This window comes from Mus caroli, chromosome 14, assembly GCF_900094665.2.
Source record: "Mus caroli chromosome 14, CAROLI_EIJ_v1.1, whole genome shotgun sequence".
Taxonomy (NCBI): Eukaryota; Metazoa; Chordata; class Mammalia; order Rodentia; family Muridae; genus Mus; species Mus caroli.
The window spans coordinates 11,651,313-11,675,178 of record NC_034583.1 but is presented as its reverse complement, the minus strand read 5'-3'; the positions used below and the strand labels follow the sequence as shown (position 1 = coordinate 11,675,178).

Sequence of the window (23,866 nt, the reverse complement as noted above, 5' to 3'; positions counted from 1 at the left end):
GCAGTATCTGTACAGAACACTGAAAGATGACCTGGGCTTCATAAGCAGAGAGAAAAAGGATACAGACATAGAAAACAATACATCTACATCAGAATGTGTTTTACAGGATGGACACAACGATCTTGCTAGTTCCATTAATCATTCTAGAAACTGCCCATTCCACCACGAAATGGAGAAATCGAGTTCTCCTCTCATGCAGTCTTGGGTATGTTCTGCTGGACAGCTTGTGGGAAGTGATACTGTGTGCTTATGGACCTACATTAGAAAGCACTCTGTTCAATTTGCTTTTCTTGAGATACTTGCCTTGAGATGAAATGCTGTGAGGAAGCCAAGCAGACTACATTCTAGTGAGGAGGACCTGAGTTCCCTATTAAAACTCCCACTGAGATCCTTCAGCCTGCACCATCTTACCAGCTATATGGACAAACTCCCCATGCGATATTGCAAAGAGCAGAGATACGCCGTTTCCGTGCATCCTTAACCAAAGTTTAATTAATAAGAAACATATTGCTGTTGTTTTATTCACTAACTTTTGGAATAGTTGATTATGTAGAAATAGATTCCCAGAACAATCTCTAAAGGTAAAGAGGTGTGAGACAAGCTGTGGTTTGATATAACACAAATAAATAAGGGCATGCTTACACACAACTCAGCTATTAGAATTAGGAACATAAAAATGTGGGACATGTTGGGAATGTTGAATGTGTGTTGTGCGGGGGGTGGGGGGGTGGAAGTTTGGTAAACAACCTATTAAATGTAATATGAAATGAGGTTGTAGTGTGTATTCAACCATGCTTCAACTAATTATTATTCATGACAGTGCCAGAAAGTGCTCTAGATCTAGATGTAAACATGTTTATGTAACAACATTTTCTTGTTTTAATAAAGTAAATACTTGTTGAAAAGAAAATGTTAGGGCTAGAGCTGTGTCTCAGAGTCACAGCATTTACCTAGAATTTGCATGGCCCTAGGATCTATTTCCAGCACTGGGGTGGGAGATGGGTGGTAGTGGCAGAGGCAGTCTTCTGCACATAAACCCCATTAGTTTGAAAGGAAGCCATTCCATTGTTTTTACCACCCCAGTAGGGATAATATGTAATTTCAGAAATCCACATAGATTTAAAAAGTGTGTGTGTGTGTGTGTGTGTGTGTGTATGTTTGTGTAAGTGGACATATGCCATAGTGCCTCTGTGAGGGTTAGAGGGCAACATGTAGGAGTCTGTTCTTGGAACTCAGGTCATCAGGCTTTGTAACAAGCCCCTTCAGCCAGTGAGCCATCTCACTAGTCCCTCATATGAACTCTTTTATGGACAGTAAGTTCTGTGGGGAGTGTAGGAAGCTCTGTGTGATTGAAATTCTGAGTGAATGTGTGTTGATGATATAAACCTCTGCCTCTGACCCATGTGAAAAATTACAAAGTCCCCTCTGCTAAGTCTTTCTCTGGTCCATGTTCAGATAGTAAAAGGGTGTGAAGAACATATCTGTCATAGCTTTCTCCCACCAGATATTTATGGCTTGAAGATGCATCCCCTGCAGAGAGTGCTCCTACTGAGATTAACTAAGCTTATTTCTTGATCAAGCTGTGTGCTGTCAACCCTACCTTCTTGTTTTTCTCTATGCAATATCCCTACCTCTTTGTTCAACTCTTATAGCAAACACTGAGTTTCCACGGTGCCATGGTCTTCCATACATGTAGGGGCTCTCTTAGAATGCCTAGGCCACCCTGTCCCAGGTCCCAATCCCACAAAAGGGCTTGAAAAAGTCCCTATATTCTTGGGATAAAAGTACATAATTTGTCATTAATACCTCTGTTTTTCCCACTGATACACAATTTTGTGGTCCAATCAAGAGTTTCTGGAAGAGGTGAAATTTATGTCTTTTTCTTAAGCTGAAAAACTTATTTCCCTAAGCCATAGGTTAAAAAGGAGCATACTAACTTGAGAAAAAAAAAGTATGTTCAGTCTTTTCATAATCTTGTGGACCACATCCCCTTTCCACTAAACCAGAGATAGGAAAATGGACAATGTATTGAGGAGTCACTGTAAAAAGAGCTCAAGGGATTCCCAGGAGTTGCAGTTGACTCTGGGAAACCATTCACAAGACTGAGCACAAGTATGTTTATACTTCCTGTGACTGTGACCAAATGCCTGCTGAGAATCAACTGAAGGGAGGGGGGCTTGTTTTGGTCTATGATTTGAGGGGACAAAGTTAGGAATGGCAGCTAAGTGTGAGGAAGCCAGTTACAGAATCCACAGTCAAGAGGTAGAGAGCACCCAGGAAGTGGACTGTCTATAAAACTTTAAGCATTATTTCCTATCTAACTTCCTCTATCCAGGCACCATCTCCTAACAGTGCCATTGACTAGAGACAAATGTCCAATCACATGAGCTTATGGGAGAACATTTCACATTAATAAAACGGTATATGAGATAGATGACTCTAGATTCTGGGCAGGAGTGGGACATGATCTCACACCTATCAATGTGCTAAGGCTTCTCATATTGCTTCAAGTTCCAGTCTAGGGGCTTCCTGTAATCTCCTTTAATCAGCTCTTTTACTATGTACAAAAATGAGATACTAAGAAAATTCTTATTTTTAGGGAAGAAATGGGAGCTGTGAGAAGTTAAGCCAAAGGCTCAGGATCTACACAGCAAGGCAGGAGAACCTGGGAGCCATGATCATGGATGCAGACAGTCAGGGTCCTGGAGTATCTCTGCACTCCTCGACCGAATGCAGGTTTTCCACCCCATGCCATTGGTCCCTGCTGGAGGTTTTCTAGGTTGAAGGCAGTTTTATTTATTAAACTAACAGTGTTATAACAAGCATCCCAAAGATGACCTCATCTCCAACCTCATTGCTAAACAAAGAGCTGACTGCTGCCTGCCAACTCAGTGCTCCTTGCTTTAAAATTTTCCTTCCTTACTTTATATATATATATATATATATATATATATATATATATATATATATATATATATATATATATCTGAGAACCATTTTCCCTTTTATCCATCCACAGCCTCAGCTCCCTTGGAGAATCTTTAGACACATCTTAGGACATCCACAAGCCCCTTCATCCATGTTTCTGAGATGTTGGGGACACCAATCAATTTAAGGAGAATGAGATTCCTTGCTGTGAATGAACTACTACAGGTGAAGGATCTTTGACACAGAAGACTAAGGGAGACAACACCAATATTAAAGAGAAGGGAACATGGCATATTATCTACTGCTGCGTAGCAAACATCCCTCAAAAGACAGTGGCTAAAAACAATACATATTTGTTACAGAAGGGTCAGGAGGGACATAGATGGGTGTTCCTGGTTGAAGGTCTTTTATGAGGTTTTAGATAAAATGGCCAGGGGTTCTTTCAAATGAACACTTGATTGAGGGTGGAGGATCTGTTTCAGAGATTGCTTTTGCAGTTGAGTTTCTAGCCACACTAGCTTCTCAACAAGGCTGCTTACGAGATGGCAGGTGACTTCTGACAAAATGAGAGATGAGAGAGAATCTGAGCAAAAATGAGGAGGAAGGGAAGTGGGAGGGGAAAAGAGAGGAGGGAGGGAAAAATGGATGACAGAGGTGCTATGCACACTGAAATGTGAATCTAACATCTTTTATAAACTAAGCCCAGTCATGAACAGCATACTTTTCAGTGTCATCACAACCATGGGATAAAGTTATGGAGGGGAAAGACATAAGAGTGTGGATGCCAGAGACAGGAATTGGTTAGGAGCATTGTAGAGACTAGGGGCTAGAGAAGTCACTCTTGGACATTCATATCTTTTAAATCTTTACAAGTTTGTTTATTCACTATTGTGTGTGTGAATGATGATGGGAAGGCATGCATGCCACAGCCAGCATGTGGAAGTCAGATGACAACTTTGTAGAATTGGTCCTCTGCTTCCATCTTTATGTAGGTGTGGGGGATATAACTCATGTACGAGGCTGTTGCTACATCATTACCTGTTGAGCCATCTCATGAGGGCTGTTGTTGGAACTCACTGTGTAGCCCTGCTAGGTTCTAAGTCATAGGAATCCTCCTGCCTCAGCCTCCCCTCCGAATATTGCATTACAGGTATCAGCCATAGTTTTAAAAAGTTTGTGTTATCCCTTCTTTAACACCTTAGTGATCACATGTGCCTCCAGACTTTAATCAAAAGGTCCCTTGTCTTTCTGTCTTTCGGGGCTCTTAATTTGTTCTCCAAGTTAGGAATTGAACCTTAGGCTTAGATGGGCTGAGCAAGTGCTATACCACTGAGTTACAACCTCCTGTCTGTGCTTCTCTGAGACAGGATATTGCGAGCTAGACAAATTCATGATCCTTGTACCTCAACCTCCCAAGTTCTGGAATAACAGGTGTGTGCCACCACACCCAATGCCAGCATTCTAATCACTAGTAAATACAAGCTAACACTATGGACCCTCCCCCTCATGGAGTAGAATCTAATATTTCATAATCCCTTCTCATTAGGTGCCTAATAAGAAAGGAGGTTCACCAGTCAAGGAGCCACACTGCAATACCTTCTGCTGAAATCTAGTCTTGGTACTCCCAGAGAAACATTCCTATCACTCATCCAAAATGGGAAATAGTGATTCTACCTTCTCCTGAGCTTTTCTGTGTTAAATTTAGAGTTGCCCTTCAAAACATTCCTAGTTGCCAGCTCTGCTGGGAAGTAAATCCATATTAAAGCTCAGAGACAAGGAATGAAGGAAGGAAGAGTAAGTTGATGACTAATTGTTAAATATTTTTAATTCCAATCTGGAGCTTCTACCCCACCTTTGATCATTCAGTTCTTGGATAGAAGCTATACACACCTTTATATTTATAATAGGCCTTTATTAGTTCCAAGGCTGGGCAGATATCTACATCCTATGCTATTACTAAAATCTGTTTCCTATCAATAACCCCAGGTTATTGCTTACTATGTTTCATCTGGGCTGCTCTTAACTCCAATTGGACAGCCCTCATGGTCTTGCTTTCTTGACTTTTAACCCATGATGTCTTTCTCCTCTCTCCGCCTTCTTCTCTCTCCTCTAGTCGTCTCCTCTGATCCCAAGCTCGAGAACACCAAGCTTTGCCTATCTTGATTATGCCCAGCTATAGGTGTAGGGATCATTATTCACCAATCAGAAGTAACTTGGGGGCAAGGCAACATAGCATCACTTGGGTCTACATGTGGACTCTCTTGTCTTTGGAGCAACTAGGCCTTAGGAGCCCACACTTAGTATTACAATGCATAGCAACATACCAAACCTCAGCAACCACTGAAGGATATAATGAAATTGGAAACATAAAGTCAGTGAGCTGTTTGTCTTGGAGAGTAAGCCTGAGTCTCTAGGAACAGGGAAGAGCCATGAACATGTAACATGGATTCATGGTAAGGTATCGTGAAGTTTACGGACACAGAATCAAACCAATTTGCAGTTTTCAATCCAGTGCTGACTTGGCATCTCAGCATCTCTAATTCTCATCTGGACAGCACGGCTGGTCAAATGAAAGCAAGCCATGTAGGGTTGTGACCTGGTGCAGGCAAGGTGCTTAGAACTTTGTCTTGCACAAATTAAAAACACCATAATCACTATTTATTTTTGTAGAAGGTATTACAACAATGGAAAGCTGTCAATTTCCTTCATTTAACCAGTACTTACTGAATGTATATAGCAGTGACCCTAGCAAACAAAATCTTTTTTCGAAAGGTGTTTGCTTACAGGTGATAGTAAGGTGGCAAAGATTATGAGACTAAAACAAGTAAGATTATGCCACGTGATCATGATGAGCAAAATAAAGCATAGAAGAAAAGACAGTTCTACAGGAGGGAGAATGTTCTAGGAATAAGCAATAATGGGTATAAAGTCTGGAAGACTTGTTGGGGGAAACAGGAAGATGAGGAGTAAGAGGAGGAGAAGGAGGACGAGGAGGAAGAAGAGGAGGAAGAAGAAGAGGAGGGAATGCAGCTATTAGGAGAACACTGCCCTTACTGCAGGATGCAAAGCCACTGGCATTTTTTGAGAGGAGAGACATCATGTAAACTATGTTTTAGTGTTTTGTTTGTTTTAGTGTTTTGTTTTTGTTTCCCCCCAGAGAAATCTTCAGCTTGGTATCTTCCTGTCCTTGTCTTCTGAGTATTGGGACCACAAGCCTGTCCTGTTATACTGTTTTAAAAACTCACATTTCTCCATCTCTCTGTTTCTGTTTTTGTCTCTTTCTCTTTGTCTTTCTGTCTCTGTCTCTCTCTTTGTCTCTCTGTCTCTCCCTGTCTCTCTCTCTGTCTCTGTCTTTCTCTGTGTGTGTGTTTGTTGAAAGTATGGGGAGTGGAAAGAACAGGTAAGGGTTTCCACTGACTCTGCAGTCCACAGTTGCCCCAACCAGGGAATTAGCAGTAAGTAGGGATGGGAAGGTATAGACATTTCAGCAGACATTTCTTGAGGGCTTTGTTTTGAGAATTTTCTATATGAGTTCAATGCATTTTCATCATATCCTACTTCTTTCCCTCTCTAAATCCTTCCCTTTCTCCACCCATATCCCTGTCTCAAATCCCCAGTTTATGTCCTCCCCTTCTGTAATTCACATGCACAAAGGCAGACTTTGTGCAGGTAGACTTGCTTGTGTATGGATATGGATGTATAACTGACCACTAGGGTTTGGGCAACCTTTCTTGTCCCTGAAGAAAGCCAACCCTCCCTCAGAAGGCTTTGAATCCCTGTAGCTGTTCATCTGGAGGTGGGGCTTGTGATCCCACCCCCATCTATATTGGCATTTTGATCACTGTGGTTCTATGCAGACAGGCACACTTGCGAGTCTATAGGTGCCACATCCCTACTTTGTCCACAAGATGTTGTTTTTCTGCAGTCTTCCATATCTTCTGGTTCCTAAAAAGCATTCTTCGGCCTCATCGTCATCTTCCTTAGATTTCCTTAGACTTCCAAGACTCAGGTCTTGGGGTGTAGGGGTTGTCTTAGAGATGCCACATTTTTGTAATAGAGACTCATTGCCATACATAAGCCTGGGACTTGACTGGTCGTTGCTTTCTGGAATAATGATCAGCAGACATTTTGGACAACAAGATCAGCAGAATTCACTAATGATTGAATGTAGAGTGTGAAACTGACACGGATAAGAACAGGGAAGCCCTGTGAGGACTGGATTTCCTCTTCATTCATAGTTATATCCCTACTACCTAGACTCAATAAACAAGAGCCTGGACCACAGTATTTAGTATTCCTAGAATGAATGATAAGGGTGAATCGGACTTAGAGTCCTGTTTTGAACTTTGAAAAATGCCAGCTAAAACATCTGCAGATGGACAGCTGCTGAAACACGGTTTCAACAACGACATCGAAGCTCTTCAATTCTATTCCCTGGGTGGAAGCTGACATCACGACATCCCCAAGCCCCACTGCCAGTGACAGAACTACAAAATGACTCAACAGCGGCTGGGGCAGAAGGGTGTTTTCTTATGAAACATTCATTGTAAGCCAACAGCACACACACAGAAGCATAGGCTACCAGAGGCAGGATGTAGAGTTCAGTGGCAGAACTTCTGTGCCTGCTTAGCCTGTTGAAGCCCTGGGTCAAATCCTAGCATCAAAACAAAACAATTTTTAAAGGGTTTCAAAACACAGTCAAGGCTCTGCTATTTCTGTATTCTTGAAACATAATCAGAGAAATGGGAATAGGCAAAGATTTCATGAGGTTAAGACTGTCTATGAAATGCTGTATTTGATCATATTCTAAATATGATGCATTTCTACTAATACACTGTACTATGTTGGAAATACATCATGAGACAGATTTAAGTGGCCACACAAACCAGAAAACCAGGTTTCACTTATTTCTAAGTCTTCCTCTCATACATTCTTGAGCTGACATTCCTAAGGACAAAGGTGCTGTTATTTTTTTCTCAGTAGTCAGTTCCAGGCTAGACATCACTGGCTACTTTGGGCAGTTTTCAGTGATGTACTTAGTTAAAAGCCAGTTCTTGAATGTATCTCATGGAAGCATTTTCTGTTCTAGATACAGGTTATGAGTCTTGTATTGCTCTAGTCTCTGGGGTCTTTTTGCACTAGTTGTTTAGGCTGCTTGAATGACTCAGAACTTCACATTCCCATGGTGGTCTATGGCACCTGGTAGGCTGGGTTTCCCATGGTTTCCTATGTATTGGCTAGCACTGTTCAAGTGATTTGGACCATACCTGAAATGGAGGTCTGTCTTCAGCCCTCTCTGCTGAGCAGGACTAGTGCATGGGCTCAACCACTTCCAAGAATCCTCACAGAAGTTAAGAGTAGTCCTAGATCTCAGCTGTTATGATAGGCTGGAGGTGTTTTGTGTGTGTGTGTGTGTGTGTGTGTGTGTGTGTGTGTGGTGGTGGTGGTGGTGGTGGTTGTCCTGGTGGTGGTGAAGTGAGTTCATGGACGCTGAGTTAACAAAGCATGTGCAGGTTTTTTGTTTGTTTTGTTTTGTTTTAAGTAGCTATTTTGGGCTACAATGACAGGGCAACCTTATATTCCTCAGGCCACCCACAGCATGGCTACTGTCCCACCGGTGCCTTTCAGGCACAGTGGCAGCCTCCCACTTGCGCTGATAGAGCTGCCCACTTCGTCCCACCCCGCCCTCCCCAGCCTCCCAGAGTGGCAGCTAGCAGTCCTGGACAGGACTAGGCACAGCAGGACTTTTCCTGCAGCAGTTACGGGGTAAAATGTGGCTTCACCCGGGCCCACGCGAAGTTTTCCAACAGCGGTGCAGGTGGGTCCTGCGCGAGCACGAGCTGGTGGTGCATGGTGTGTGTGTGTGTGTGTGTGTGTGTGTTCTCCCCACCCCTCGTCCCAGTCCGACGCACTGCACCTTATTGAAGCGCAACCCCACCCCTTAGCCCGCGTGTCCCTTTAATTCCTGCGCTCCTCAAGGTCCCTCCCTTCCCGCCGCCGTCGTCGAGCCTCGATTTCCCTCCTCCCTTTCCCTTAGCTCTAACCCTCCTTTGCTCCGGCCCGCCCAGCCCAGGACTCAGCTGTCACTTTACTTTTGCGCGCGCACCTCACAGGTCCTCCAGCGGGCACGCGCCGGCGGGGGCGGGGCTAAATCGCGTCGCGGGCTCGCGGGCGCGACACCGCCAGGCCGACGTGGGGCTCGCGCTGTCGCGGGCTCTCAGGGCGGGCAGGGCGAGCGCGCGCTTGGGAGGGGGCGCGCGCGGACGGCGGGCGGCGGCGGCGGCGGTGGCGGCGGCGGCGGCTCGCGGAGGCGGCGGTTTCACTCCCGGACTCGGCGTCCGAGCCGCGGCTGGAGCGCGGGCGACGCCGCGAGGTGAGTAGGTGAGGGCGGGCGGGCGTGGCCGCGGCCAGAGCCGCGGCGTGGGGCGCGCGGGGACCCCACGCGGCGAGGGCCAGCCCGGCGAGATCCCCGCCCCCGCCGCGGCCTCGGCTCGGGTGCGCGCCCGCGGCCCCGCAGGCCTCCCTGACCCTGCGCGTGTCCGCTGAGGCCCGCGCGCCCCTCCCCCGTCCCGCAGAGTGTGGCGGTCCTTCGTCCACGAGGACCTCTCCCCTCCCCTCCCGACCCCACCGCAGCCAGGAACTAAGTCTCCGCAAAGTCCAGGATGGATGTCGCGGCGCAAAGTGCCCGGCTGTCCGGAGCTCTTCCCAAATTGCATAATTGCTACACGAGGTGAGGGTGAGGGAGTACCCGCTGGGTGTGTGCGTGGTGCCCCGGGGTGTGGGTTGTCACACTGGTCTTTTGTAATGCCCGATGCTTGGCACAGTTTGGCTCTGAAGCCAGTTTTCCTCTGGCTTCTCTGCAGCACCCACTGGCCTGATTGGAAACTGGATTACCCTTGTCCTCCCACCCCCTCTTCGCTACAAATGTTTTGATCCATTTGCCCTTTTCCAATTCTAATGAACATAAAGCCTGGCTTCTTGTGTCTCTTTTTCCACAACTAACCAGAAATGCCCCATCCATCTTCCCTAAAGGAAATTAAGGCCGCATTAGAGATAGATACCTCATCACCCTGGGCTTGGTGGCAGTTCTTGGACTTATTTGCTGATTTGCAAGATTCTTATCCTCTAACCTTGTATTTTGTAATTTTGAGGGTCTACTTGAGTATTTCCATTTCAAAGTACAAAAGAATGTGCTAGGACTTACCTCTGATTACCTTACTGTTCAGAAAGATTTTAAAAAGCTCATCTTAGTTTTAAATCCTTGGATTTTGAAAAGCATGCTCTAGAAATGCAATCTTGGGAATCTAAATATTCGTCTTTCCTCAGGCAGTCAGGATGCTCCTGGGCGCTTGGCAGTTTTGTTTGTGGGTGATGGTGAAGATGGAGTGTTTTCATATGTCATACCTTGAGCTCTTTTCTCTAGGGCACAGCACTTCCCTCAATCGGGTGCTCCACTTTTATTTTCCAAATAAATATCTTTTCAGACACTTGGAAAGCTGGATAGCGCTACAGGTTTGGCGTATAGTATAAAGTATTTTATGTTTTGGAAAAGTTCAGAAATCCCAAGTAGAAAAACTGGTATGCCAATGCAAGTTCACATTTTCCTGTTGTAGCTGCACAAATGAATACTTGCTTTTCTAAGTTTTTAAAAATCATGACATTTGATGATTTGAATAGTAATGTGGATTTGAGTACTGTTGGTTTCATCGGTGGGATTTGTTTAGATCCTTTAGTTTTTCTGAAACACGATAATTTCACTCACTATGTGCTGGGAATTTCCAGAGCCTGATGACATCACAGAGCACATAGTTAATAAAGCTTAAAAAGAATGAGTGTGTTTAAATACTTAAATGTAATATGTTTATATTTAGTTAGAAACTAAGGGTTACTTTGAATCTGAAGTAAAAATATCACTTTAGGTGTCTTAAGATCTTTGAAACTGTCATTAGAGGATGTATTTGTGTTTAGATCCCTGGAATTTAGCTTCCTTCTAGGTTAGGGAATTAGCTCTTTAGGAATTAATTTTAAAATGCCAGAGAAGTTAATATGTAGAAGTTTTAATTTAGGGACCTACTAATTTTTACTTTAGAGAGACAAGACACCAATTTAATACATAGTTCATTTGAGTGACCTACAGAGGATTTCCTCTCATAAGAATTTATTGTGCCAGAGTACACAATCATCTTGTCCCCTTTTTTCTGTAATCAAGGATTCAGAAAACACTCAGCAGAAAGTCTCTTAACTCTTGACATTTGAATAGGAGATACAGAGCCTTTATTTCTAAATGTTTTTATAATGCTTATCAGTGTTCTCAGGAGGATTTGTCATTTGTAGGTAAAGATTTGGATCGGATAAGGTATCTTAGATCAAAAATAAAAATAATTTTTTTAAACTGTAAAACTATAGAAATTATGCTTCTGTTTAGCCATTTATGTGCTTTCTGGGGAATTGTTCTGGTTGAGCCCAGGCCTTCACATATATGCTTGGCAAGTGCTCTAGAACTGAGCCATGCCCCCAGACCTTCACTAGTAGTTTAGTAGTTTAATCTTCTGGTATTCTGAAGTAGTTGAGGAAATTTCAGTTTCAGATTATGGCCCATTACATCATTGCGTAGTCTATTCAGTTTTATATAGTTTACACATTACTAGGTGTGCACATAAAGAGTATTGAAATGTGTGCATTTCCCGACTGATGCAGCACACAGCAGTCACAGCTGTGCTTGCAGTGTAAGGCAACTACTTTTCTAGAGTTCTTGCGTTTGCCATGTGATGGATTGCCTCAGGTTTAGGGTACATGAAACAATTTCTCACTGATTTCACATCTCTTAAAAGTTTGCTCACAGTACCCTGCCTTGAGAGCATCTAATCCTAAGAATGCTTCTTTCTGTTTCCCTGCTTATACATAATCCTGCTTATCTAGCATGCTATATAGCACATACTTACAAGGTTTTTAACTTTAGATATATTTTAACTCAAAGAAGCAAGCTGAAAAAGAATAAAAATATTAAATCCAATAATAAGAATGTTAAAGTCAAATAAGAAAACCCAAGAAATATGCTCAGGCTTTTAGAGCTAGACATGAAACATAGAGACATAAAATTTCAGTATTCTGTTAAGTGACTTTATTGCTCATAAAAGGTGTCTTAGCCATGGGGAATGATGCTCTCCACTTACAGGAGAAAGGGAGAGCAGTCTCAATGTCCTGTGAGTGTGTGAGAGGTATTTGGACAGACTTACTGGATGTCATGAACAAAGGCACTATGGATGAGGATGGTCATGTCATATGTAGTGTCTGTTGACGCTTTATTGCTGTGCTTCCTGCTTCTTCCAGTACTGTACTGTGCATATTTGTCTTATAAGCTTCTCGTAGAAAACTTTCAGTCTGTTAAAGGCCTGCATTTAGAAAAGCTACCATGGTTTTGAATAAACTCTAGGATGAACTGATGGTGATGAATGTTGATCAGAAGTACTGGGTCATGCCTTTGAACTAGGTAATGATAATAATAAATTGTGTTTGAAGTGTCTGTTTTGTGTGTGTGTACTGAAGTTTCCTCTTGACCATGTCAACAACAGTTTTATTTCAAAGTCTTAATTTAAGAGTAACCAAAATGGATCCTTTTCAAGAGGACTTTGGATAAAACTCTTTCTCTTTTTCTCTTCCCTTCCCCATGTATGTGTGTTTTACTCTTGATGGTGGTGGTGGTGGTGCTGTTGGTGGTGATGACTCTAGTCACAGGCAGTCTCATTTTTCAAAGGCATGTCTGAGCTGAAGCTATATGATACTCAAAGTGATTACTGGTGGCTTGAGGCCCTGTAGTGTCTGAACATGACTTTGGTCAGTTCCGTTCTAGGTCTGTCAGCTTGTTAGGTCATACACGATGTGTTAGTAAGGACCAACCTGGGGCTGATTATGATGCAATGAGATTGGAGAAGGGCTATCCATTTTTCAGTGCATTTTTGTGTCACTATCTAGGTTATAACGGCTACCTAGGTATCAAAGTATTAAGGGAATTGAGTTAGTCATCAGAGCTGCTTCAGGAGCATGAACTCAAAGCAAAGTGAATTCTGAACCTCTAGGGAGATTTCCTCCAGACTGGGAAAAAAGGAATCCTTCAGTGTCTAGGTACACTGTCTATCTCTTGTGCAACATGGTTGCCTAGTCGAGCTGGGTCAGAGCCCACACCCTCCTAAGCTTCAGTTCATATTTAGGATCACATGGTTTCTGTTCTGTTATCACAAAGGTTACTTAAAACAATTTCCCAGCTTAGAGGATTTTAAGCTTGGCTCAGCTCTGAGGATGTATTGATTGGATATTAGTGTGGCAGTACCTCTCTCTCTCAGCCCTGTACCTTTTTACACCGTCTTGTCAGGACACTTTGCAGGTCTCTTTACCTGTCTGGACATTTCATAGCTGAGCCCCAAATGCTTCTCCCAGTGCCTATGAAAATTAGGCTTTCAGTCCTTTCTCCCCCACCCCTTTAAAATACTTATTTTATGTATCGATGTTTGTTTGAATGTATGTTGTGCACCATATATATATACATATATATATATGTATGTATATATATATACATACATATATATACATATATATGTACATATATATATATATGCATACATATATATATACATACATATATATATATATGCCTGGGTGCCGAGGGAGGCCAGAGAGGGTGTCATATCACCTGGAACTGGAGTTATAGCCAATTGTGAGTTACCGTGTGTGTGAGGAATTGATTCCAGTTTCTCTGGAAGAGCAGCCAGTTTTCATAACCCCTGAACTCTCTCTCCAACCCCTTCTGGTTTATCTTGTGCCAGTTCTTTTGAGATATAATTTACCTGATAAAAGTAACCCCCTCCATTTTTTGTAAATGCTGGAGGTTGAACTTTGCTGAATGTGCACTGTCCAAAATGCCCCTCCAGCCCCAAGACTGCCATCTTAAAAGGTATAACTTAGCATAGGGATTGCAGGTAGCTCAATGGCAGCACCTGCCTATCATGCCAAGATCCCGAGTTGAATCCTCAGCACTACAAAGCAGAGCAGAAAAACTCCGAGGCTTTTCTACTATAAGCACTAGTTAATTTAAGAATACTATTATCACTCAGTGGAAACTTTCTGCCCATTAGAAAACACTTTCCTGTACTGTCTCTACATTCCCACGATGTACCTGTCTAGACATTCCTTACAAATGAGCTTGTACAGTCTGGTCCTTCTGGCTGGCTTCGCTCACTTAGCATAAAGATTCAAGATCTTTCTGCTGAAGCTTGCAGATGCCAGACTTCATTTGTTCCTGTGGCTGAGGTATATTGTCATGTGGATGCACCACGCTTTACCCATCAATTAGAGAACATTTGAATTGTTTTTACTTTCTGCCTTGTGAATAAAATTTCTACCAACATTTGTTTCTAAATTTTCCACGAATGCAGAGAAGAGAGGTTTTGGCAAACCCCAGAGTTATTTGTTCTATAAATGGGCAATTCTCATTTTTATACCTAATTATACTTCTTTTGTTTCGTGGGCTCTGTTTCTCTTCATTATGAACATACCTTGTTGTAGTCCCTACCACAGCAGGATAAATGACATGTCATTCTTTAATCCAGGATCTAAGATGTCCACTGAGGCGCAGAGAGTTGATGACAGTCCAAGCACTAGTGGAGGAAGTTCTGATGGAGATCAGCGGGAGAGCGTTCAGCAGGAACCTGATCGAGAACAAGTTCAGCCTAAGAAAAAGGAGGGGAAGATATCCAGCAAGACAGCCGCGAAACTGTCAACCAGTGCCAAAAGGTAGCCAGCTGTTGTCAGCGCTTCATTTGCATTTCCTTCCTTGTACTTAGTTGATTTTCTGGACTGGAGGTCATAGAGTTTATAGATTGTCTCCCCTTTTATATGATGTGGTCTTTTAAAAATGTGCTTTTTAGTTGTGGAAACCTTTTTAAAGTCATGGCATATTATAAAATTGGCACTTGTAGTGTTTTGATATATTTATATCTTGATAGAAAAAGGAGGGTAGGACATTATAAAAGTATAATTTGATTTATGGTTATTTGATTGTGAATATATGCTCAATGACACAGAATTGGCATTGATAATCTCTTGGCTGGGGCTGGGGAGTGGGGCTGATCGCTCAGTCAGAACAGTGTTGGTTGCTGAGTTTAGATTAGCATCACCCATATAAAAACTGGGAATGGTATGCACATTTGTAATCCCAGTGCTCTGAGAAGAGGGGTGTGTGTGTGTGTGTGTGTGTGTGTGTGTGTGTGTGTGTGTGTTGGACACAGGTGGATCATTATAGCTTATTGGCAATCAAATTTTGTCCAGTCAATGAGCTCCAGATTTAGTGAAGAGATCCTGTCTAAGCAACAATGAAAACTGAACCAATACAAACAGGCAGTGATAGGGGAGATAACTTCTGTGGCTAACACATAATGCACATGAACACACACACACACAATCTGTTGAAGTAATTATTAAGTGATAATTTAATATCTAATCTCCTTGTTGGTAAGGTCAGAAATGCTAGTATTAATGCATCTTGATTCCATTACATTAGGTGGTAGTAGTGGTGGGTTGCTCCTGATGCAGATGTCTTCTTTCCCTAGAAGACAGATTTTGAAGGAGGTACTTGGATGTTGGTCTATCACTACTTTAACCTCTTACAGTGATTGGCATGTTGACAGGCTTAGAGGGAATCTGATTTGATAAGGTTACATCATAGCCTGGTGCTTGGAAGATAATTTCAAAGGCAGATTATATTCAGTGGACTCACATTTGCTTGTGATTTTATACTCTTTAATACATTTTAAAAAATAAAAATGCCAAATAAGAAGTAGGGCTAGCAGTAGTAGCAGCTGTATGTAGGTGTTAACATTCTTTTCACTACACATAACTTCAGGTACAGGAAACTCTCTGAATGTTGGATGACAGCTTTATGAGCCATTGGATAATAGGAATTATGGAACTCCTTTCCTATAAAAACAAAAAACTGTGTGTCCTTCCAACTTAGTCCTATCCACAGGCCTGGGATGAATCTTTGCAGGCCCTCTGGTGAGAGTTATGGTGACTGGTCAGCAAGCCATTTAAACCAGCTAGATGTAGGATGTCCAGCCTTTTGGTAGCATGCTCTACAAACGTTTTGGACCACAGTCATAGCTGTCCTAGATGCATGCAGCCTGTCCCTGTGTATGCCTCCTGAATATTCACTTTTTCCTTGTCAGGATCTCTTACTACTGTTGAGGGAATTACATGAAGTCAGATAGCTCCAGGTATTCACCAGTTTAGATTGGAACATGATAGGGCAGGGAAAATGCTTTTGTTTCTTTATGCTGTTATACCCCATGTCCAAGGAGACTTCGCATGGTGATCTCTCTCCTTCTATGGCACAACATAAAGTGACCTGCTCCTGCCAAGTAGGGCTGGGGCAGGGTAGTCAAGAAAGATCAGGAGTGGAGAAATACAATGTTTAGGGAAGTGGATGGGTAATACTGTTCAGTTGAGATCTTATGCAGTTTCATCTCGAAACTCACATCCAGCCCTGGGCTATTGACTCAGGACTGCTTCAGGCATTCAGTTAAGGGGAGAGAGAAGAGAGGGCTAGACAGGTCTGTGGGGGAACAGACCTGTTGAACTGTCCTTGACTCTTCTGTGATCGATAATCACTAGAGATTTCTCTTTTATCTAACTGGGAGATTCCCTAACCAAAAAAAGAAAAAAAAAAAAATCAAGACAGCCTTTGAAAGAAGGTATACTGTTTAATGTGGACCTTTCAAGTTCACGGTTCATCTTTTAATCCATTTACCACAATGTTTTAGAAAGCACACCCCAGAAAGTCAAATAACCCCATTAAAAAATGGGGCTCAGAATTGAACAAAGAATTCTCACCTGAAGAATACCAAATGGCAGAGAAGCACCTGAAAAAATGTTCAACATCCTTAATCATCAGGGAAATGCAAATCAAAACAACCCTGAGATTCCACCTCACACCAGTCAGAATGGCTAAGATCAAAAATTCAGGTGACAGCAGATGCTGGCGGGGATGTGGAGAAAGAGGAACACTCCTCCATTGTTGGTGGGATTGCAAGCTTGTACAACCACTCTGGAAAACAGTCTGGCGGTTCCTCAGAAAATTGGACATAGTACTACCGGAGGATCCAGCAATACCTCTTCTGGGCATATATCCAGAAGATGTCCCAACCGGTAAGAAGGACACATGCTCCACTATGTTCATAGCAGCCCTATTTATAATAGCCAGAAGCTGGAAAGAACCCAGATGTCCCTCAACAGAGGAATGGATACAGAAATTATGGTACATTTACACAATGGAGTACTACTCAGCTATTAAAAAGAATGAATTTATGAAATTCCTAGCCAAATGGATGGACCTGGAGGGCATCATCTTGAGTGAGGTAACACAATCACAAAGGAACTCACACAATATGTATTCACTGATAAGTGGATATTAGCCCAAAACTTAGGATACCCAAGATATAAGATACAATTTGCTAAACGCATGAAACTCAAGAAGAATGAAGACCAAAATGTGGACACTGTGCCCCTTCTTAGAATTGGGAACAAAACACCCAGGGAAGGAGTTACAGAGACAAAGTTCGGAGCTGTGATGAAAGGATGGACCATCTAGAGACTGCCGTATCCAGGGATCCATCCCATAATCAGCTTCTAAACGCTGACACCATTGCATACATTAGCAAGATTTTGCTGAAAGGACCCAAAGATAGCTGTCTCTTGTGAGACTATGCAGGGGCCTAGCAAACACAGGAGTGGATGCTCACAGTCAGCTATTGGATGTATCACAGGGCTCCCAATGGAGAAGCTAGAGAAAGTACCCAAGGAGCTAAAGGGATCTGCAACCCTATAGTTGGAACAACATGATGAACTAACCAGTACCCCGGAGCTCTTGTCTCTAGCTGCATACGTATCGAAAGATGGCCTAGTCGGCCATCACTGGAAAGAGAGGCCCATTGGACTTGCAAACTTTATATGCCCCAATATAGGGGAATGCCAGGGCCAAAAGAATGGGAATGGGAGGGTAGGGAAGTGGGGGGCGGTATGGGGGACTTTTGGGATAGCATTGGAAATGTAATTGAGGAAAATATGTAATAAAAAAAACAGTGAAGTAGCGGAGTTTCAAAATAAAATTTTAATTTGTATTTAAGAGAAATGAAGAATCAATATTTAGATGAAAAGTCTTTCTAAACATCATTATTCTATGAGATAAGCAGTAACAGTAAAAGGCTTGGGCTTGGTACCCAGGTTCTAATACTTCGCAGCTCTCTGACTTGAACATAACTTATTGTCTCTAGTCCTATTTTCCTCTTGTTTCAGTTTGAGGGATGATAGACTTGAGATAGACTCAGACTCAGATTGTGTAGCCAAGGCTGGCTAGAAACTTAGCATACAGCCCAGGCTGGTGTTGAACCTGAGATCCACCTACGCCAGTGTCCCAAGTGCTAGGATTACATGCCCAGCTGACTCAGTTTTCTCTTTTGCTGTGGTGATTTGGAATGTTGTAAGTATTTTGCTTATAGTAATCTTTAGAAAATGGGTGCCATCAGTTAGACTTTATGCCACTTACTGCCGTGAGGCTATCCGTCAGTTCCATTTAATACAAACATTAACCTGGGGAACTTAGTGTTGTCACTAGGGCAACTGGGATGCAGTAATTAATCCATTTTGTAGTAACTCAGGAAAAGGGCTTTTCACTTAGGGGCTCAATTCCTAAGTGAATTGTAATGCTAGGATTGTTGGATTAGTAATTACTATAATAAATGTACTATAATTATAGAATTAATGTATTTTAGAAATGTTTCCTTAAAATATCTCATTTTTGAGGTTGCAAAACAGTTAAGTATTGAAACAGTAGTCTGAGCTTTTGTCCTTTTTAAGAGGGAGGGAACATCTGTGATGCATTTCCCTTTGAGAGCAGTTTTATCTCAGAGCCTGGAGTGTTTCTACCTCATTTGCTTCTCTTACAGTGCCTACACTGCTCTGTGATATTTGCAGATATGTACTTGGACATTTATGTGATGTCTAATGTGACAAATGTGTAGTTTTGATTAAATTACTAGTCAGCGCCATAAAACATCTATTTTGAGGTCCTCATTGAATCAAATCTGCCACTTTCACATTGATATTTTGATAAATAATGAATTTTAGATCAGATTTATTTCAAATTAGTTTTTCTCAGAGCTGATATTATAATGTTAGTGAGATTTCAGTGAAGTGCCAATTTAGGAAGAGTATTTGGTTTTCAACTTCATGGTTTTGTTAGGCTGAAAGGTGGATTTCAGTAGTTCTAATGAGGTCTTCTGTTCTATGATGAACTCAATGAAGTTTGCTTGTAATAACTGTGGTTTTTTTTCCTTGAAGCGTATATTTAAAAACTTTTCAGTGTTTTGGGGTCAGCAAGCATTTTACAGTTGATGCTAGCACTTAATTAATGATGTATTTTAAATCAGTGGTCTCTTAAAATGACAGGTGTGTGGTACTTATCAGCATTCAGAATTAAATTCTAGGTTTATGTACAATAGAAAGTTTTTTTTCTAGAGACTCTTTTGCCATTAAAAATATGCAATAAAATTAATGTGATGCTTTCTTGAGAATTCCTGGGAAGGAAATGTTTAGTTGGTTAGGAGTGCTGATGTGTCTTAAGGCATGCAGTCTGTGGGAATATAGAAAGTCTAGATGTGGGAACTGGAAGGATTGCTTAGCAGTTAAGAGAGTCCCAGAACTCATATCAGGCTGCTCACAACCACATGTATCTCCAGCTTCAGGGAATCTGACATCTTCAACTGGCCTCTTCACAGCATACATATACATGGACATAAACAAAAATAGAAATAAGGTTCATCACTGGGAGGCAGGTAGATGGATATCTGTGAGTTGAAGGCCATCTAGGGCTACACAGTGAGAATTTGTCTAAAATAAAACATTAGGAGGAGGAAGAAGACAAGGAAGGGAGGAAGAGAGGAGGAAAGAAGGGAAGGAGGGAGGGTGAGGGAGGGAGTAGGGAGGGAGAGGAAAGTACAGGTGTAAAGAGAGATCTTAGCAGCTAAAGTTTTTAGTTCCTCCTGCCTCATGCCCACATTCTTGCTGTGCTGAGATCTGGGTGAATGAGTGAATAAACCTTCTATAAGGGAAGATTTGTGTGTGTTACACTGCTTCATTTTTCTGAAGTGTGTTCATATATCTCCCATCCTGTTGAGTCTGAATAAATTATGATTGACAAGCACCCCCTTTGCATACCTTTATTTTATTTTATTTTATTTTATTTTATTTTATTTTATTTTATTTTATTTTGAAGCATTGACTGTGCTCGGATCATGTACTCCTTCGTCACAGCTTTATGTTAAGTCAGGTAAACAGGCAAATAGGTGATCATTGCTCCTGAATCTCCAGGGAAGTATGTACATTTATTAACTGTGTATCACTGAATTGGGTATTATGTCATATTGGATGATGGGAATTGGAAATACAGTCAGTTATCTTGATGGTTTATGGCTGAAACAATTGTCTGTTAAAAAGTCACCTTTTAATTTGTCTTAGAATATAAGTGTCTCATTCTTTCTTCTTGCTTGTGTATAGTAACCAGTCTTATCCTGTAAATGAGGACAGATAAAGCAGTAACTGAGAATTCTGTGTGATTTGTTTAATTCACTCTTTTTTGGGGGGGTGTATTTATTTATTTTAAACATTTCCTATTATGAGTTTCCTGTTGTGAGTTTCCTATTATGCACTCCTGTTGTGTTTATCTCCCTGTTCTCTCACATCTGTCCTTTGCTTTTGCAACTGCCCTCCAAAGTAAAACACACACACACACACACACACACACACACAAAACAAAAATAACCAAAGCATAGAAAAACATCTCATCATGAAAGCTATAGTATGTCACAGTGTGTCCCATGCTATATCCCTCTATCCACATACTTTTGAATGTCATTACAGTGAGTCATTGGTCTCTGGTTTGAGGTTTCTGGCTTCTGTGACACCGTCAATATTGGATCCTCACCCCAGGACTCCTCTGGTTATCTTGTTGTTGCCCTGTGTCATGGAGATCTTGCAGCTTTGGATCAGCAGGACTGGCCCTTTCCTGCATCCCAACCGTTCTCAGATGATAAAGATTTTAGGGTGGGCCTGGATAGTAGCTGAACTGGTCAGTGTACCAGTCCTCCCTTATCCACAACACCAGGGTGAGCTGTCTAGCACTGCTCTGGCTAGGCCATGCAGTTCCACCACTGGCAGGAGTCAGGGTCAGGTCTCAGGTTCTCATGCACTCTGGGCTGGCTTGCCTGCACCCACACCTCAAGAGCCAGCTCCACTCTCCTGCCCAGTCAAGGCACGGGGCCCACTCTCCCAAGTGCTACAGCCTGTGAAGGGCTTAATTTACTCTTAGTGGCCTAAGATCATCATGTGACAGGTGCACTCTAGGGGTGAAGTATTGATACTTTTTCATTTTTTTCCCTCACCCTAGGGACAGTACTAGCTGTCTTCCTTATTCAAGACAGAAATGTAATACATACCACGATTACAGTTTTTGGAGAATTTTAGAATTGCTGTCATTTAATTCACAAGGACACCTTACAATTATTTAAATAGCAATTCTTTGTAGAATCCTTTCTGTCTAGAGAAACAGCCTTGCTAAGGTAACAGTAGTTCAAAATATATTGTAATATATTGGCTTATTGCTTAGAGTTGTTGAATTTATCAGGAAATTACTTTTTGAAATGAGTAATTTGTAACCATGGTGGCTGGGAGAGAAGTGTGGGTTCTTTTGGGGAATTCTTTGACAGGAAATTATGGTTTATTAAATACTTTTTTTGGTATTTTTAATTGAAAATCCCAATAAAGTTCTTATAGATTTAAACTGGTTTCCAGCTGGTACAAACCTGTAATCTTAGCACTTTGGAGTTCAAGGTCACCATAACTGTCCTCTGTCTGAGATTCAAGCATCTTTGGTTGGTAAGGGTACTCTTTGAATGTTTCTTTTTCTAATTTTGCAAACAGTTTATAAATGTCCCCTGGGAGCTGGAAAGGTGGGTCAAACATGAAGAGCTTGGGCTTCTTGTGAAAAGATCTGAGTTCGGTTCTCAGCACACACAACAGCTTAGAACTGACTGTAACTAGATGGTACCTGTAAGGGATTGGATGCTACCCTCTCCATAGGGCTCTGCACACCTGTGCATGGACTTATACAGGTATACATGCATATACATAATTTAAAACAAAATAAATATGTAAAAAGTCACTTATCTCTCATAACAAATCACCCATTTCCTTTTGAATGGGGAGCAATACGTTTTTTGGCCATCCTTCTTTCCCCGATAGTCCCAGCAATTTAATTTCTTTTTAATATTTATTTTTATTTTGTGTGTATGAGTAATTTGCCTGCATGTATGTCAGTATACCACAAGCATGCCTAGTGCTAGAGGGGAGCCCTAAAAGGTCATCAGATCACCTGGATTGGAGTCTTAGACAGTTGTGAGCTATCATGTGATTGCTGGGAATCAAATTAGGGGTCCTCTGGAAGACCCCTAGTGTTCTGTGTAACTAGATGAACTGTCTCTCCACTCTTAGCTTTTGAAGAAACCTGTCGATGTCTGTGGTTTTAACTCTTTGTTTTTTAATTTTTTTAATGTAACTCTGAACAACTTATTTTTATGTAATTATGCATAATTATTTTATTAATTAAATAATATATTAATTAAATAATATATTTGACAGCTTGCTCTAAAATATTAGGATTAATTAGTTTATATCACCTTTTTTAATTAAAAGAATCACTATTGGTTGTCTTTATACTCTAAAGAAGATATTTAAATTTCATTTCCTTCACACTTCTGGAGTATTTATTGGTTCTCTCTTTGAAAAATGGAGATATTAACAATTTCACTGTGTGATTTATTTCATGCTAACCCACAATGAACTGTAGCTGGTTTTTTGTTTTGTTTGTTTTAAAATTTATTGATTTTTGTTTTATGAGTTTAAGTTTTGCTTCCCTTTGGGAGGCCAGATTAGGGTGTCAGATCCTTGGAAACTGGAGCAACAGATGTTTGTGAGCCACCTCGTTGGGTGTTGGGAGCTAGGGACCAAGGTCTCTGCAGGAGAAGTGAGCACTCCAGGAGCAGAACCCTCCAGGCTCAGATGTATTAGCTATAATTAATTTTATATTTTCAAGGGCCAGCATCTATGATGCTTAAAGAGTTCAACTACAACCTATCTCTGTGCACTGACAACTAGTTTACAGTTGTGGACAGTCAATGCTAAGCTGAACAGCATGTGTGAATCAAATCAGAACATAATAGATTAGATAAGATGTTATTTGATTAAAATTTGATTGCACTTAAGTTTCCTTCATACTTCATTTATGATTTTCTTACAGTGTTTTTTGGGGGGGAAAGGGTGATTTTTATTTAGTTTTTTCTGCCCTTTAATCTTTTATTCATTAATTTTTATTTTTGGTGGTACTGGGTGTTGTGTTTTATTAAAAGATAAGGAAGAAGGAATGTGTTTGGTGGAGGCAACATAAGGTGTTGGGGAAGAGGGTGCCTCTGTGGACCCATGCCCAGGCATCCCTTCCCCCCTGAGGTGCCGGCTGCATGAAGGGAAAGTATAGAATAGAGTTTATTCAGGGTGTGGGAAGGGAATAGAGGGAGTAGGGACAAAGAAAAGCAGAGAGAGAGAGAGAGAGAGAGAGAGAGAGAGAGAGAGAGAGAAGAGGTGTGGAGGCCAGCTGTGAGCACAAGGAGAGAGGTGGGCAGGGGAATGGGGAGAGAGAGGAGGGTGAGGAGCAGGAGGAAGAGGAGAAGAAAAGAGAGCAAGAGAGTGAGGAGGGGGCAAGCAGCCCCTTTTATAGTGAGTCAGGCATACCTGGCTGTTGCCAGGTAATTGTAGGGTGGAGCCTAGATGAAGTGCCAACACT

The 23,866-nt window shown here is 41.8% G+C and overlaps 1 protein-coding gene across 11 annotated transcripts in view; it reads left to right on the top strand.

Moving 5' to 3' along the window:
• Positions 1-8,635: 8,635 nt before the first annotated feature.
• Ube2e2 (ubiquitin conjugating enzyme E2 E2) overlaps positions 8,636-23,866 on the top strand; it is a 300,978-nt gene continuing 285,747 nt past the window's right edge. For 2 of the 11 annotated variants that reach the window (XM_029468986.1, XM_029468988.1), the window contains exons 1-2: positions 9,233-9,301; positions 14,532-14,715. In XM_029468986.1, coding sequence (XP_029324846.1) covers positions 14,540-14,715 — 176 coding nt within the window. In that variant the 5' untranslated portion in view covers positions 9,233-9,301; positions 14,532-14,539. Of the gene's footprint in view, positions 8,747-9,118; positions 9,302-9,480; positions 9,659-14,531; positions 14,716-23,866 lie in introns of those variants that run through there. The other 9 variants (XM_029468985.1, XM_029468984.1, XM_029468993.1 and 6 more) reach the window with 8 other exon arrangements.